The sequence below is a fragment of the Phragmites australis genome, chromosome 24 (genome assembly GCF_958298935.1).
Source record: "Phragmites australis chromosome 24, lpPhrAust1.1, whole genome shotgun sequence".
Taxonomy (NCBI): domain Eukaryota; kingdom Viridiplantae; phylum Streptophyta; class Magnoliopsida; order Poales; family Poaceae; genus Phragmites; species Phragmites australis.
Window position 1 is genome coordinate 4,496,168 of NC_084944.1, and position 15,689 is coordinate 4,511,856.

The 15,689-nt window shown below is 42.6% G+C and overlaps 1 protein-coding gene and 1 pseudogene across 2 annotated transcripts; one reads left to right on the top strand and one right to left on the bottom strand.

Moving 5' to 3' along the window:
* Positions 1 to 1,373: 1,373 nt before the first annotated feature.
* LOC133907489 (uncharacterized) lies at positions 1,374 to 5,391 on the top strand. Of its 2 annotated transcripts, XM_062349541.1 has the most exons (7): positions 1,374 to 1,785; positions 2,303 to 2,520; positions 2,609 to 2,810; positions 2,889 to 2,974; positions 3,327 to 3,418; positions 3,676 to 3,771; positions 4,755 to 4,891. In XM_062349541.1, the coding sequence occupies exons 1-6, from the start codon at positions 1,675 to 1,677 to the stop codon at positions 3,768 to 3,770; spliced, it is 804 nt and encodes a 267-aa protein (XP_062205525.1). In that variant the 5' UTR covers positions 1,374 to 1,674; the 3' UTR covers position 3,771; positions 4,755 to 4,891. The 2 variants fall into 2 exon arrangements, with proteins under 2 accessions (XP_062205525.1, XP_062205524.1); XM_062349540.1 differs by lacking the exon at positions 3,676 to 3,771 and having other exon boundaries at positions 4,755 to 5,391.
* Positions 5,392 to 7,209: 1,818 nt separating this feature from the next.
* Positions 7,210 to 15,689, bottom strand: LOC133908032 (WAT1-related protein At3g02690, chloroplastic-like; annotated as a pseudogene).

Consider the following 15,689-nt stretch of genomic DNA (forward strand, 5'->3'; position numbering starts at 1 on the left):
TACAACAAATAAGCACACCAAAATCATCTACATAAAATTTTCTACAACTTTGATATTCAACAAAAAAATTAATTCTAGCTATTGCTATGCCTAAACATAGTCACAATATAATCATGTAGCTCCCATAATGGTCCACAAACAATACGACTTCAAAAATTCATATCTCTTGATCTATTCATTCAAATTCGGTGTTCAAAAACCATATGAAAGTATAAAGAAAATTTTCTACTACTATATAGTGCATCATATTTTAAGATTATGCCTCTAAAAAGCCATAAACTTCATTTAGCGGCCGGCGGCCACGTCCGAGGCTACCATCCTCCTTCTCGAGGTAAGTGTGTTTTTTTCTATGAGTTAAATGGACGGTAATGATGAAGAAAAAATAAAAAATTAGAAATATTGGTAAATAAAAAAATTATTAAAATAGTAAATAGGAGATTATCTTATCCTCCGATGATAGATAAGGAATTTTCTTTATTTGAAGCGGCGTGTGACAACGTTGGAAAACTGGCTATTGGATCCACACACAAAAAAATGGCATGGCTTTACGCTTTTTCTTTCAGCCGAGTGGTTCCTTGCTTTGGATAGTCAGTGGGCCCGGAGGCATGACAAAGCTGGAAAGCAATATTTAACTGATACGGTTTTGCGTTGCAGGTTAACGGGCTTTGGGTTCTACTGTATTTGGCAAGTGGAGGGTATATATATGGAGAATGGGAGAGAAGAGAATGTCTGTTTCCTTTTATTTTGCTTGTGAATTTTGCCTAACCACATGTTTCCCTCGTGAAAATGATTTCCTTCTTCTTTTATATCCACAGGTATAAGATTTTGTAGATACATCTATATTTTATGTGGAAGAGATATTGTGCCGTTATCGTATAGATCATGTATGTATCATGTTGTGCACAAAACAATAATAGGATTAGAAAAAGAAAGACACACATACTATTACACAAACACACACTTGAGTTACAGAGAATAATTTAGAGATGGGTACCAACCATAAATTATTTTTTGAAAACATCAGCATGCTCATATTGTTGATGGCTCATAACAAGATAAACAAACTTCTAAGTGGAAATTCTATCATGCATAAAGGATGGCTAGATTTTCGTTTAAACAGGTACTATTAGATTCAAGATAAATCAAATGATTTCAACAAATCATATATTATATATGCAGCTAAAACGCTAGAAATAAGTATTTCTGGAGAATCCACGGTTAAGTCATCATAGCTTAAATGACGTAGGACCTGCACAACCGGTGAAGAAATCAAAACGGGTCCGGGCGGCGCTACCGCAACCGGGTCCCCAGTTACCGGGTCCAGCCCACGGACTCGGCCTACGTGACCCGGGGTGGGGGGGGGGGGGCACACAGCAAAGCAAACCGAAGCCGGTTCCATACCCAGCTTCTCCTCCGCCTCCTCTTCCGGTTCTCGTCCTCAGTCCGAATAAAGTCTCATCCTCTTCCTCTTCGCTTCAATCTTCGCAGCAGCCAAGCGCGCGCGCGCGATCTCGGTTCTTGCAGAGTAGCGCTCAAGTGTAGTTGTGTAGAGTGCTGAAGGATTCGGTTGGATTCCTCTTGCCTGTTCAGTTTCTTGGGGATTCTTTATTTGTCAGGAGCGATTTGGTGCGCGGATTGTTGTGGGGTGATTGGAGAGAGAAGGGCTGTGTGGAGATGGGAGGAGCCATGGGCGGGCAGAGGGTGGAGGAGGGGTGGCCGCCGTCCAACCTCCAGTGCTTCTTGGACTGCACCACCCCCACCGTGGAGACGCACATTCTCCCCAAGGTGACGCAATTGCTCCCCGTAAAGTTCTCGTCTTTGATGTTCTTGGCAGTTTCTGGCCGTGGCTGCCATGTTCTGCGTCGATCTGTGGCGTCTTGGGAGTTTCGGATTTGTCATTTACTCATTACTCCGCACCGCTTAGTGTTGGGGCAAAGCTTTTTTTTATAAGTTACTGCTCGTCTTTTTACTGATAGATTACTCTGCCTTTCCCGATGGCAAATGTCTGTGTGAAGTGGTCGATGACAGTGTGCTAGTCCTGTTTTTTTTTCCCCCTTTATAAGGAGAATTGTGCTCTATCACGTTTTACCCTTTCCTCATGCCTAGTTGAGAATTTATGATGTGGCTGTGGTGCCTACTGCCATCTTAAATTCGGCTTCGTTATGCCAATATTGCTGGTCTTCAACTGTTTTATTGATGCTCTTGGGTGATGGATCATGCTTCATGCGTAGGGGAGATAGCTACTGTAGGCATATTATTCTTCTTACTCTCTGAAAGTGAGATGTTGTTCATTTTGATCCAGACGAATGGAAGATTGTCGACCGACACTTGGCACCACGCTGAGATGGACAACGCTGAGTACTTCAATCTTGCAGACCTCTGGGAGCAATACTACGAGTGGAGCGCGTACGGTGCTGGAGCTACGGTGCAGCTCCCTCGAGGGGAGAAAGTAGTCCAGTACTATGTTCCATACTTATCAGGGATACAGCTGTACACCAACAAAGTCCTGACTGCATCTAGGTCTGGAGAAAATATCCTTTCTTGTGCTGAAATTTGAGTTCATGGTGATTTTGGGCTGCAGGCCAATCCAATTTTCTGTTTCCTGTAGGAGTTTTGGTGAAGATAATGGCATGGATTTCTGGAGTGATGATGAGGACAATGAGAAGATGTCGAGATCCTGGAGTTCGACGTCCGACGAATCATTGTTTAACTGTGATGTGTTAGGGGGCAATAGGAGGCGCCCTGGGCACTTGTACTTTGAGTTCTTTGAAGTTGGATCTCCTTATGGAAGGGTCCCACTCATGGACAAGGTGAATATCTATGTCATTGCCGCTAGTTTATCTCAGCTGTGCTATGAATTGATATTCTTATATCATTATCCTTTTTAGGTATATGAACTATCCCAGGGCTTTCCTGGGTTGACATCACTGAAGAGTTCCGACCTTTCGCCTGCTAGTTGGATGTCAGTTGCCTGGTATGATCGAAATTATATACATTAATTCTGTTCTTTTGAAGAAAATTTTTTGGCAAGAGAAGCATTTCTATTGTATAATGTTTCTTCAAAATAGAATATCATGCTTGCATGCTTGTTCCACTTTCCATGTCGCAAATGAATTTTTATATTGGCAGCAGTTGCAGTGCACTCAACCTGTGACTTACCAGTTTGATAATTGATTGGAACCTTTTTGTTGATTTGGCTCTGATAATCCTTCATTGCTTAATAGTAGCTATTGTTTTGAGGAGCAGAAGTCCATTCCCAGTTGTTAATTTTGTTCTCAGTGATGATAGTGGTCACCATTGTCATTCACATCTACTACTTTAATTAGGTATCCTATCTACCACATTCCTTACCAGCGCAACGTGAAGGACTTGTCTGCATGCTTCCTAACTTACCATACCATTTCCTCCGCATTTCTAGGTAAGTTTTTTTGCGCAGCAGGCACTGATTGGTAGCATTGTGATCAACTATCATGGCAAAAGAATTTTATTATTTCCCTAGGCTTCTGTACCAGTGCAGCATGAACATTGCCATTATGATATTATTGTCAACAATCTTCCTATCTTCAGGCCTTTGGGTGATTTCCTTTGTGTTGTTTAGAGTGTTGTTGTAGGCATATCAATCGAATTTCATTCTGTATTCTCGCCTGATTTCAATTGGTTTGTTGTGCCTGGAAGAGCATGGCCATAAGGTCACAGGATATAGTGGGAGCTCCTTTCCCCAGGGCAAATATTCTTACAAACATGTACTCTTCCCTTCTGCTCTCTCGTGAGGTAGAAACTATTTACACATGCAACATTAGGCCTTAATGGATGCGAAAGTGATTACTTTTTCAATGTTCTGCTTTGGTCAAATGACATGATGACAAAAATTATATCACTTAGAAGCAGAGAATATGTTGTGTGCTAGAACACGATTCCCGGATCATTGGTATGTGTTTGAAGTACACTTACAAAGAGGGGTGGAAATCTGATAGCCTGGACTAGAAGAAAGAAACCCCAGCTGTAGCTTTCTCAGTCACCTTGCTTAAGACCGGTTGATTGAGTGGTCTTTAATGTTCAGACCATGGACTTTATGTTTGGAAAAGGTACATGGTGATTCAGTTATGTTGTTATGTTTCAGAAAAATGCATATTACATTGGTTGATGTCAAGATGTGTTTTCTACTGCATACTGGTTGCCACACTATCTTAACATCAATTGATGGCTTAGCTTTCAAGAGTATGAGACTTTTTTTTCAAGGGTTTGTTCAGCTTCAGCATGCTATTTGCACCCAAGGCTTCAGCTTTGGTTTAAAAAAGGCTTCTTGTCTTAGCTTTTAAGTGTATAGATAAGGAAACAACTTAACAAATGTTGGTGACAGCAGTTCTTTGCCCAATAAAGAGGAAAGAGACTGCCTTGTCATGTACCATGACTTTATTACTTATTATTAGACATGCAGTTGTTTCTTAAAGACTAGAAATATCTATGTTCTAGCATGGAGCAGTACTTTATATACTTGTTGCACATCTTTAGAGCAAACTTGCTTGGATTGCAAAGCGAGCAAAAGCACTTAGGCATGCCACCTGTCCACTTCACAAGATTAAAAATAGTGGTTAGAGTCCAAATCAAACCGTGTCTTTGAGGTTTACAATGATATGCATGTCAGTACACCATTAGCTACCTGTATTCCTGAATCGCTGCTGCATCAATGATGACCTTAGTAGTTAGTACTGTTTTTTTACTGCTGTAATCTGTAATATGTTTGCTTTTCACAGATCATGCGCTTGAGACCATGGCCAATGGTTGTTGCCATCCAGTTGCCAACGGGAAACAAAATGACCATATGGATAAAAAGAGCAGCACAGTATCACTCCCTCCATTTGGCCTTGCAGCACACAAGATACAAGGTTCTCTCTGGACCAACCCATGGACAGGAGATCACAAAAGAATGGACTCCCTCTTTGGTGCGGCAGACTCCTGGCTTAAGCAGCTTGGAGTCCAGCACCATGACTTCAACTTCTTCATCACTCACCCCATGTGAACCACTGATCTGGAGTAGCTTGCAAACAACCACATGGGTTGCAGACTTGAAGCTACTAAATTTACTTACACCAACGACAAGGGTAGCAAAACGTTTACCGTACAGTACCCCGGTAAAAGTGAGTCTGACATTCGCAGGATAGATTTGTACTGCTTGAGTTTAATGCAGCGAATACCAAACATGTCAGGACTTGAAAGGTTTTCCGTTTCTTGGCTGAAAATGTAACTGATTTTGTACAGAAGTTTTGCAACTAATTTGGTATCCGATGGTTGGATCCATACTGTAGTTCTTGCCTTGTGTATTTCTAGTGCCCGAGAGAATGCTAATCCAGGACGAAACTGCTTATGCAGACTCCAGTTGGACATGAATCAGTTGATGACAATTTCATTCTCTTCTACCGCAATGCAGTTGAATCTAACTGTTCTCATTCTGAATGCTATAATTTTGAGTTGTGCTTCAAATTAGGCCAGAACAGGAAGACAGTTGCATAACTTCCTGTGGGGGAACCTCAAATTCAATGGAAATTCAACATGACATGCACATTCGGTGCCATACTGTTTAATGCAGTCAAAGGAATTTGGACCAAGCTATAGAAATGCCAAAATTTGAAGCATTTCTCGATTTGTGAATGTTATCCTCTGAAAAGAGACATTCCAGTTTTATTGAATGTAAATATTTTATCGGTGGTCGCTGGTAAGCAGTACCTGGGAAGCTTCAGGGTGAAAAAAGAGGCATGGCTGTAAGTGGAAAACGAATGTGAGAAACAGGCAGAATAACCTGGGAAGTGTGTAAAATTACTTAAATAGAATAATTATTCTTACACAACTAAAGTGCATAGCATCATGCACAGAGATATTCTTCTGAAGGAAATACAAGGGTATTCTGTAAAAGAGCTGCTGTTGAAATGGCAGGCAGTCAGGCACTATGGACTCTAAAAGTTATTGCTGTTTTGGATAGTTGTGTTTTATTTTTCTTCCTCTTTTCTGGGTTACAACTTCAGGTTAGAATTAACAAAGAGAAACATGCCAAACTGTTGAACGACAGACCCTGTTTCGAATTAGGATGCCTATAAATATTTAGACTTCCAAGCAAAAAAGAAGTGGAAACGTATACGCATTTTCCCCATACAGAACAGAAAAGTAGTAGAAATGAGCATATCAGACACCATCCAGTAAACAGCTTCACAATTTCTTTCACACAAAAAGTATTAGCTTCATATCCATCTCGGAAAGAGAGAATCTACGATTTGCCATCGAATAACTACTAATTCTACAATCTGTCATCGAATAAATTCTGTTTACTTCTATACCATCGAATAAATGTTTCAGTTCCTTATATGCCATCGGCTTCCGATATTACCCTCCGCTGCACTGTTCATGAACAGTATCCGTGAATAAAAAGTCACAAAAAATATGTCGATTTTTGTGCACACTCTATAATTCATAATCAACCCGTTTTAACTGTATTCACCTAAAAATACTGTATAGAATTCAAACTAAAATTCTTCAAAATGTACTACTTTTGTAACTTTTTGCAATTTTTAAGCCTCATAAAAATTTACAAAAAATCTGAGAAAATTTACTAATATTCCCCTAATGTGATGCAATAATTTCTAAAATTATCTCCCCGATGAAAAAATTAGTTCTTTGTAATGCACAGTATTACAAAAGTAGCTTATTTTGAGAAATTTTAGTTTGAATTTTACACAGTATTTTTAGGTGAATACAGTTAAAATAGGTTGATTATGAATTATAGAGCGTGCACAAAAATCGACATATTTTTTTTGACTTTTTTTATTCTCGGGTACTGTTCATAAACAGTATAGCGGAGGGCAGTATCGGAAGCCAATGACATATAAGGAACTGAAACATTTATTTGATAGTATAGAAGTAAACAGAATTTATTCGATGGCGGATTGTAGAATCAGTAGTTATTTAATGGTGAATAGTAGATTTTCTCGGAAAAGAAAGCTTCTGAACTGCGATCCATACTTACATAGACTAAAGATCACAAATTTAACACATACAAGAGCCATCCTTCCTTCCAAATACTATTTTCATGCTTTCAACTGTGTGTACAACGGGGCAAATTTCCCCAACTGATGACGTACATAAACTACAGTTTGAATCATCTGATGGCATACAATCATTTTTTTTCATCTTTTCAGCTCCACATAAGCGTGCAATGTGCAAACAGAGAAAAAGATGATTGCTTTATACTTGCTAAACTCAGCAGCGTGCGATGATCTAACTTGCCAATATAATCATGTCGAAGGAGCTGACAGAACTTGATTGCTCCGATATATACCACTTTTTCAGTCTAAACCTGGACTGCCGCGCATCTCTCTCCAATCTGTATAAATTGTCCGGGCCTTCACTATTCACAGGCCCTTCATCTTCAGTTTCCTGTCTGGTTCTAATGGGCGGTTGCAGGTGCCGCGTGCAGTGCCCGTATGCAATAAACATCACACAAGTATGTGATAGCCTCTTACTTATCGCCTACAATGCTTTTGTAGTTAACCATGTAGATGGCAATCAGTGTGAGGAGTGTGCCACCAATCTGTACAGGTGAGAAGGACTCCCCTAGGTAGACGTACCTGAACAGCAAAGAGGTGGCAAAGACCAGTCAAGACAATAAAAGTATTTTATGGTCCTGAAAAATTGGTAGCGTAACTCATTCTGAAGGATCTTACCCTAAAATGGATGCAAACATGGGAGTTAAGAAAGTAAGAGAACTAAGTGCGGTTAAGCTACCTGCAAGAAAGAACGAAATAGTTATGTGAGATGCCTAACAGAATGAATCGCCAACAATAGCATGAAGTTTTAACAACACTGGAGTAGTGGGAAGCGATCATACCTCTAGTAGCATTGTACTAATATGTGCATGAAGTTTTAACACACCATAGCTGACAGCACTGCCAAATATAGATGTACAGCCAAGTGCTAATATGTCGCTCCATGTAAGATCTTGAAGATGTCCATTCAGAGCAGGATCATGGTTAAGAACAGATATAACCAGCAAAGGAAGCCCACCTATTATCATGTGCTGCCATAATATGTTGATGTTAGCATCTAGTAATAATGTAGTATCAGACTTTCATAAGTGCGAGAGTTATTGAAATGTAGTATCAGACTTTCCAAAAAAGGGTGCAAACTACAAGCAGCTGCAGTAAAGGTAACATTTACATTCTGATGGAACCGTTACACAAGTTGGAAGGTCTAGGTTGATCTGATGATCTCAACAAGCAACAAATGATGTTCAATTTTCATTTCATGCTGCAATCTGTAAACATTTGCCTTGTCATTACATGAGTAATTTTATAAACATATGCAACAAGCACCTCAATAATAAAAATGATGGCTATATACATTGAGTTTCATAAACTATCTAATTCGTACTTCCTGGAAACATGCACATCAAAAAAGACCCTGAGGAAAGCTGACTCAAAGTTAAAAAAAAAAACAAAGGTGAAATCGTGTTAGCACATGTGACACAAACTCTGGTATAATGAAATGAATGTTTATTCATCTGCCAACAACATACCCATCCTGTTGCCATGATATGGATGTTGATTATGGGAAGGGGGTAGCAGATATATAGATAAGTTCGCCCTCTCTCTGGAGGCTCTGAATCTTCTTTTCTATCTATTTTCTGCTTGCCTATAATGGGTGTTACGCCCTCTTTTATATAGGAGTGGCCTAACTAACAAATCTTATCTCCTAACAAACTTATCTCTAACTACGGTGCACATCATGAACAGTAATTCCAATCCAACTAACCAACAAACTATATCTCAGGCCCAAACCCAGCCCATAACATTACACCATCTCTTCAAGATAGCTCATCCTCGAGTTGTGGTGGTGGCTTGAGCTCTTAGTGTTGCAGGACCGAAGGCGGTGATGGAGGTTGCCTTTGTGCATGCCCAGCAGGTTGCCAAAGCACCTTGAACTATTGGCTTGAATAGAGTCCAATGCAAAAGGACTCTGAGCATGGAATGGTCTGTTGCCCATGGTGGAAGCCATGCGCAGCAAAGATGCATGGGACTGCATGGCTTCAGTTGGTGCCTGAGAATTCGGTGCAGCTGAATGTCACAGAAACCGTTAGGTAGTCGAGCCATGTAGTGGTGCAAGTCATGTGCCAGAGCCTGAAGAAGTGGCCTGCAGTTGAGGGTGCAGAAGGGAGATTCCAACAGAACGGCTCCCAGGTATCTCGAGAGGAGGCCGACATCACAACTCCAACGGGCAATGCACAGCCAACGGGGCTACATGGTGCAGAGGAGAGGCTGAACGGAGGGAGGCGGAGCAAGAGGCGGCACCGACAAATCAGGAGGTGGCGTCGGCGGATGAATCTGGTGGAGCGAGTGGGTGGCATCGAGCGGAGTAAAGGCTGGTGCTGCAGAGGTCGAGACTGGGTGATCTGGTGGGGGCGGCGGAATACCCGATGGGGGCTTAGCGGCCTGTCGCTAGCCACGACTGGAATAGGAGATCCAGCAGCATTGGCGGCGTCGAATGGCGCAGGCACGTAGAGAGGCTGGACGGATGGCGTCGGGCAGCCAGCAGGTACCACCAAGGCTAGCGGGCCAGCGGATGGCGGATCCGCACCGGGAAGCCGTGCGACGTAGGGCAGCCGTTGTCGGGCGGTGCAGGCGGCACACGTTGGAGGGGTGGCGTTGGTCGGTTGGAGAGGCAGCCCGGCGGAACAAGAGACGATGTTGGAGGATGGCTCTACAAATCCACTCACATCAGTGTTGCGGAAGCCAAGGCTGGAAGATCCAGCAGGGGCGGAGCCAGAGAGGCCGGTCAAGAGATGCTGCCGAGGCCAGCAGGCCGGTGGATCCAAGCCGGGGGCATCGGGGTCACCAGACCTAAGGATGGCGGGACCGGTAGATGGGTGCTTGCAGTCGGGTGTGCAGAGGCAGAGCTTTCTATTGCGGCGGAGAATAGGAGAAGAAAGGCGTTGGTGTGGATGGCGTCAGGAATCTCGCAGGTCAGCAGGGACAGCATACTCGGCCACTGTCGTTGCCTTCCATATGCACTCCTCCTTCAACTCCGCCTTGGAAGATGCGGCAGGTGGAGTGGCGGATCCTGCCAGGACAGGACCATCGTCGTGGGCGCCATCCTCCATCCGTAGATCCGCACATTTGAAGAAATCGCCGAGGTCCACCTCGTCGTCCGCCACCATTTGCTCCAACTTTTGCTTCGCGCCGAAGTAGAAATTGTCGAGGAACTCCTCGTAGGTCTGCCAGGACAGGACCATCGTCGTGGGCGCCATCCTCCATCCGTAGATCCGCACATTTGAAGAAATCGCTGAGGTCCACCTCGTCGTCCGCCACCATTTGCTCCAACTTTTGCTTCGTACCGAAGTAGAAATTGTCATGGAACTCCTCGTAAGTCTGGAAGAACTTCATGGGGGCGGCATCCATGATGGTGGACTCCAGAGGATTCAATCACCGCAGCAGGACGTGTGTGATACAGTAGCATGATGCTATAGAGTAACGTGCAGGACAGCAGCAACGGTGCAGTGATGGTTGCAGGCGAAGGATCAGATGTCTCTGATACCAAATGATATAGATGTTGATTATGGGAAGGAGGTAGCAGGTAGATGGATAAGTTCACCCTCTCTCTGGAGGCTCTGAACCTTATTTTCTATCTATTTTCTACTTCCCTACAATGGGTGTTACACCCTCCTTTATATAGGAGCGACCCGACTAACAAATTTATCTCCTAACAATCTTATCTCTAAGAGTTATCTCTAACTAATATAATCTTATCTCTAGTTCAGGCTACAGTACTGTACAGCTATGGTGCGCTTCGTGAACAGCAATTCTAGCCTAACTAACCAACAAACTATATCTCAGGCCCAAGCCCAGCCCATAACATGCCATGATTGGATCTGAATACTTTGACACCCAACGGACCATAATAGTTCCTACTACCATGCTTTGAGCTGAGAGGAACATCCACCATTCCCCACTTCCCTAGATTGTTGTGCCATTTCCTTCAACTAACAGTGCTGGAACCTGAAACACAACTATTGTGCTAGACACAATCCGTAACTAAGCAAATAATGTGCAAAAAATAAACATCAAATTGGTATTCCAGGTCTGAATTTAATAAAATTCTAACTGACCAAGAACCACTTTACACCCTTTTACAGATGATATGTGACAACCATATATTCACTTTTACATAGCAACAACAGGAAATAATTTAGAACCGCCTTTTAAGAGGATTTAGAAAAATCATTTAAACAATTCAGTACAAACATTTGCATTAATAATGAGCGAACACATTTTCTGCAAGGAATATTTGCTTTCCAAACAATGTAATTATGGACTTGGCGTAGAGAAAATAGCACACGTGCCATCATCTAGAAAATTGCATATTTGACACCCTAAAGGATAGGCTTCTCACATTTGCCACCATAAATGATGCAATTGTTTTCTTGTCATCCTAAACAATGGGGCTTCTCAAATATGACATTATGGCTATATTCTAATCATCCAAATAGATTTTTCACTCCCCAGCCAACTGAAAGGACCAAAATGCCCCTCAGTGGTTTTATCCCTATACGGATGCACTACAGCTCATGATCTATTGATCCAGGTCTGCTCGGCCTCATCTCCAAGCGGTGACAAAAGGGTCCAACTCCACGATGGCTGCGACTCCACGACAACCAGGCTCGATGGAGGTGAGTACTCCCATGCGCATGTACAGCAGTTGCTATGCGTCCTCTTTGTAGCTCAATTTCTGTTGTTTTCCCCTCCTTATCCATTGTTTCTCCTTTTTTTGGAACCCTAGATCCGGATGATTGTTGGGTTCTGTTTCGAGGCTGTGTAGAGGCTGCCATGAGCAACAAGTGCCCCCCTCTAGGGTAAGAATCCGTGTCCCTCGACCTGTTTTGTTGAACCTATGCTGATTGCATGTAGAACTGAACGATAGCTAATCTAATTATGTGCCATATGTTCTTATTTTCCCCATCGATTAGGAATGAATTGGATCTTAAATGTGTGCTTAGGCTAGCTGCTAGCCTCTCTCCTTGTATTTCAAGGATTGATGATGGTACCCTGGAGAGCCAATCGTGCATCACATTGTTGGGTAGTGCTTCTGATGCAACATGATTGCTAGAAGGAAGGGGGGGGGGGAGTAATGTAACACACTCAACAACAGAACCAGTATCAACAATTGACTAGGATTCCCTCCAAATTGAAACAGCTCCTGATGAGGAAGGAAGAGCGACAACCGTGACTGGGATCAATTGTATGTTTTACTTGGCTTAAGGGATGAGGATGAAAGGGAAAAGAAAAGAGCTAAGGAGGCTTCTACTGCTACCAGATCTACTGCCACTACCGTTGTTACTTCACAAGTAGCTATTGATGATACACAAGGGACAGAAATTCCTGTAGATGATGTGATACTAGAGAAGCCACACATTGTGTATGATAAGGACCACCCAAAGATCGAGCTTGGCATAGGGTACCCCTCAATGGAGGAATTCAGGATGGCAGCCAGACAGTATGCAATTAATGAGGAGTTTGACATGGGTATTGAGAAATCTTGTAAGCAAAGGTTTAGAGGGTACTGTAGAGGAGAAGATTTTCCATGGAGAATTGTTGGACGTAGGAAAGCTAACCTAAAAACTATAAGGGTACTAACCTCATATCTGACATTATGTTACCATCAATTATGATAAAGTTTGGAGGGGTAAAGAGAGTTGCTGCACAACTTTTTGGTGGTTGGGAGGAGAGTTTCCAATTGTTATATAATTTTAAGGCAGAAGTAGAATTAAAATCAGCTAGAAGTGTTGTAGAGATTGATACTAAGGTTGTTGATGGTAGAGTGTACTTCAATAGATTCTTTTGTGCATTTAGGCCTTGTATTCAGTGATTTACGAATGGATGTAGACCTTACCTTAGTATAGATTCAACTGCATTAAATGGACGATGGAATGGTCATTTGGCTGCTGCCACTGCACTAGATGGCCATAATTGGATGTTTCCGATTGCATTTGGCTTCATAGACTAAGAGAGTGAAGATAATTGGACATGGTTTATGAGTCAGCTGAAGAAAGCAATTGGAGATTTCTCCTATTCTTGCAATTTGTACAAATGCTCGCAAATGGTTTAGAAAAGGTTGTTAAGAATGTATTCCCAAATGTCGAGCAAAGAGACAGTTAGAGAAGATAATGATTCTCTTTGACAAAAGTTGAAAGATTTCTCAAAGGCTGCCTAATAAGAAGATTTTACCAGCTATCATGAATCAGTTGAGAGCTAGGACAAAAGAACTAAGGCATTTGAGAGTTGTTAGATTGGTGGACTGGAGTGCTGAGATCTGGGACAACACCCATAATGTGAGGCATGTGGTGAAAACCAAAAGCCATGAGTGCACCTGTATGGAGTGGCAGCACGCAGGTAGACCTTGTGAGCATGCTTTGGCCTTTCTGTCCACGCAGAGAAATATTATTCTTGATGACTATGTGTATGAGTTCTACACTTTGGAGAAATTTATGGCAGCATATTAGGGTGTCATAGAGACTTTGCCAGACAAGTCACAATGGCCCCAAGTAGACCTATTGGATACCTTGAATGCACCAATTAGTAAAAGATCTGCAAGGAGACCAAGAAAATTAAGGATCAAAGGGTGTCCTGAAGCTAGGGGCAAGGCTAAGAAGAAAACAATGATCAGGAGCCAACACCAGTGCAAAAGATGTGGGGACATGATTCATAGAGAAGCTAGTCATAAATGCCCATATAATGGAACCAAGAAGAGGCAAGTTCAATTCTATGTATTACTTTGCTTTATGTTTTCTTTCATCTGATGTTAATGTGCTTTATGTGTGCATGTGGCAGGAAGAGAAAGCCAAGGAAGAATAGTACAAAGGGGTGGGAGCCAAGCACTTCTACTAAAAAAAAAGTCCAAAACTAGCACTCCTTCCCAAGTTCATGATAGCTCAGGAGTTGTCACTAGAAGGTAAATGAAACATTTTGTTTTCTATGCATATATTTTTCCAATATAAAGTGCTAATTTATCTTCCATTGCGCAGTCAATCCATCCTAAACATTTCATCTCCAACAAGGGTGATAGGCACCTCTACTCCCCAAAAGTCCAAAACTAGTACTCCTTCCCAAGTTCATGACAGCCCAGGAGTTGTCACTAGAAGATAAATGAATCACTTTGTTTTCATATGCATATATTTTTCAATTTAAAGTGTTAATTTATCCTTCATTGTACAGTCAATCCATCATGATCATTTCATCTCCAACAAGAATGATTGGCACTTCATCTCCAGCAAGGGTGAGGAGCATTCCATCTCTCGCAAGGCTAAGAGGCACTCCATCTCCAACAAAAGGGAAGAACTCCAAAAAATTGACTACAAGAAAGAGGAAGAACTAAGCTTTGATGTGAGAAGCATTAATTTTGTGATGTGAACTACTTGAATGTCTGAGATATGAACTTAGTTGTGTGAGATATGAACTCATGTATGTGTACACTAATTTGTCTGAGGATGTGAACTCATGTATATGCACTGATTTTTGTGAGGATTTGAACTCTCATGTATACATGCAATGGATGAGAAGTGAACACAATTGGAGTTAATCATGGTTCTCAGTTTTTTTTTAAGTAATGGTGCTCATTTTTTATTAGAGAAATTTCAATGTCAGTTTGTTGCGCACCAGTTTTGCCATTGATAGCATATGCAAGTGTGTACGTGCCCATGTGCTGCACATTTCTCAGGTTGCATATGCAAATCGCCGGCTGGACAGAGCCCTATGTGGCTAAAATAGCTAAGGGGTATTTTGGTCCTTTCAGTTGGCTGGGGAGTGCAACATCTGTTTGGATGATTAGAATATAGCCATAGTGTCAGATTTGAGAACCCCCATTGTTTAGGATGGCAAGAAAACAAATACATCCTTTATGGTGTCAAAAATGAGAAGCCTATCCTTTAGAGTGTCAAATATGCATTTTTCTCATACAAAAACTTATACCCATTGATAGAGGGCAAACCTCAAGAAGAAAGAGCCCAAGAACACCCAGCACGAGCCCTCTAACTCCTACCACATTGATAGACTCTCCAAAGAGCAGCAATGCAAGGATAGCAACCGTTAATGGCTGCAAGTCAATGATGACCTGAAATAGACATTTCAGCTTGGCAAGTGCCTGAAGAGTGAAGAGCTAAAGAACAGCACGGGGGTTTGGGTTTGGCCTTATACTCCCGAGACCGACCGATGTCTTTTGCAAGCCCTCCGCGAAAAAGCCTTGCGAAAGCAAGAGCCAATGCCGTTTGATTCAAGAACCGCATACACGCTAAAGCTCACGCCTTTTAGCTGTAAGCCTGTAAACAAATCTACACTTTGAACCTGGAAGCAGGCGGCGTCGATGAGGTCAAAAGCGGCGACGGCGAGTCAGGCTGCCCAGCCGGAAGGCTGCTTCCTACCGCTTGCGATGGCGAAGGTGACGAGGAGCGCACCGGCCGGGAGGAGGCGCGACTCGGCGACAAAGAAGGGGCCGGTGCGAGGGATGACCCCTTCCCCAGAAGAAGAAGGGCAACACCAGGGATGCCCACTCCCACACGGCGGGGGAGCGGGCGAGGAGGGGAGTGGCGTTGGCGTTGGCGTTAGGATTGGGGTCGACGAAGCACTCAACATCCGAGCCCGTGCCGACGCAGTCAT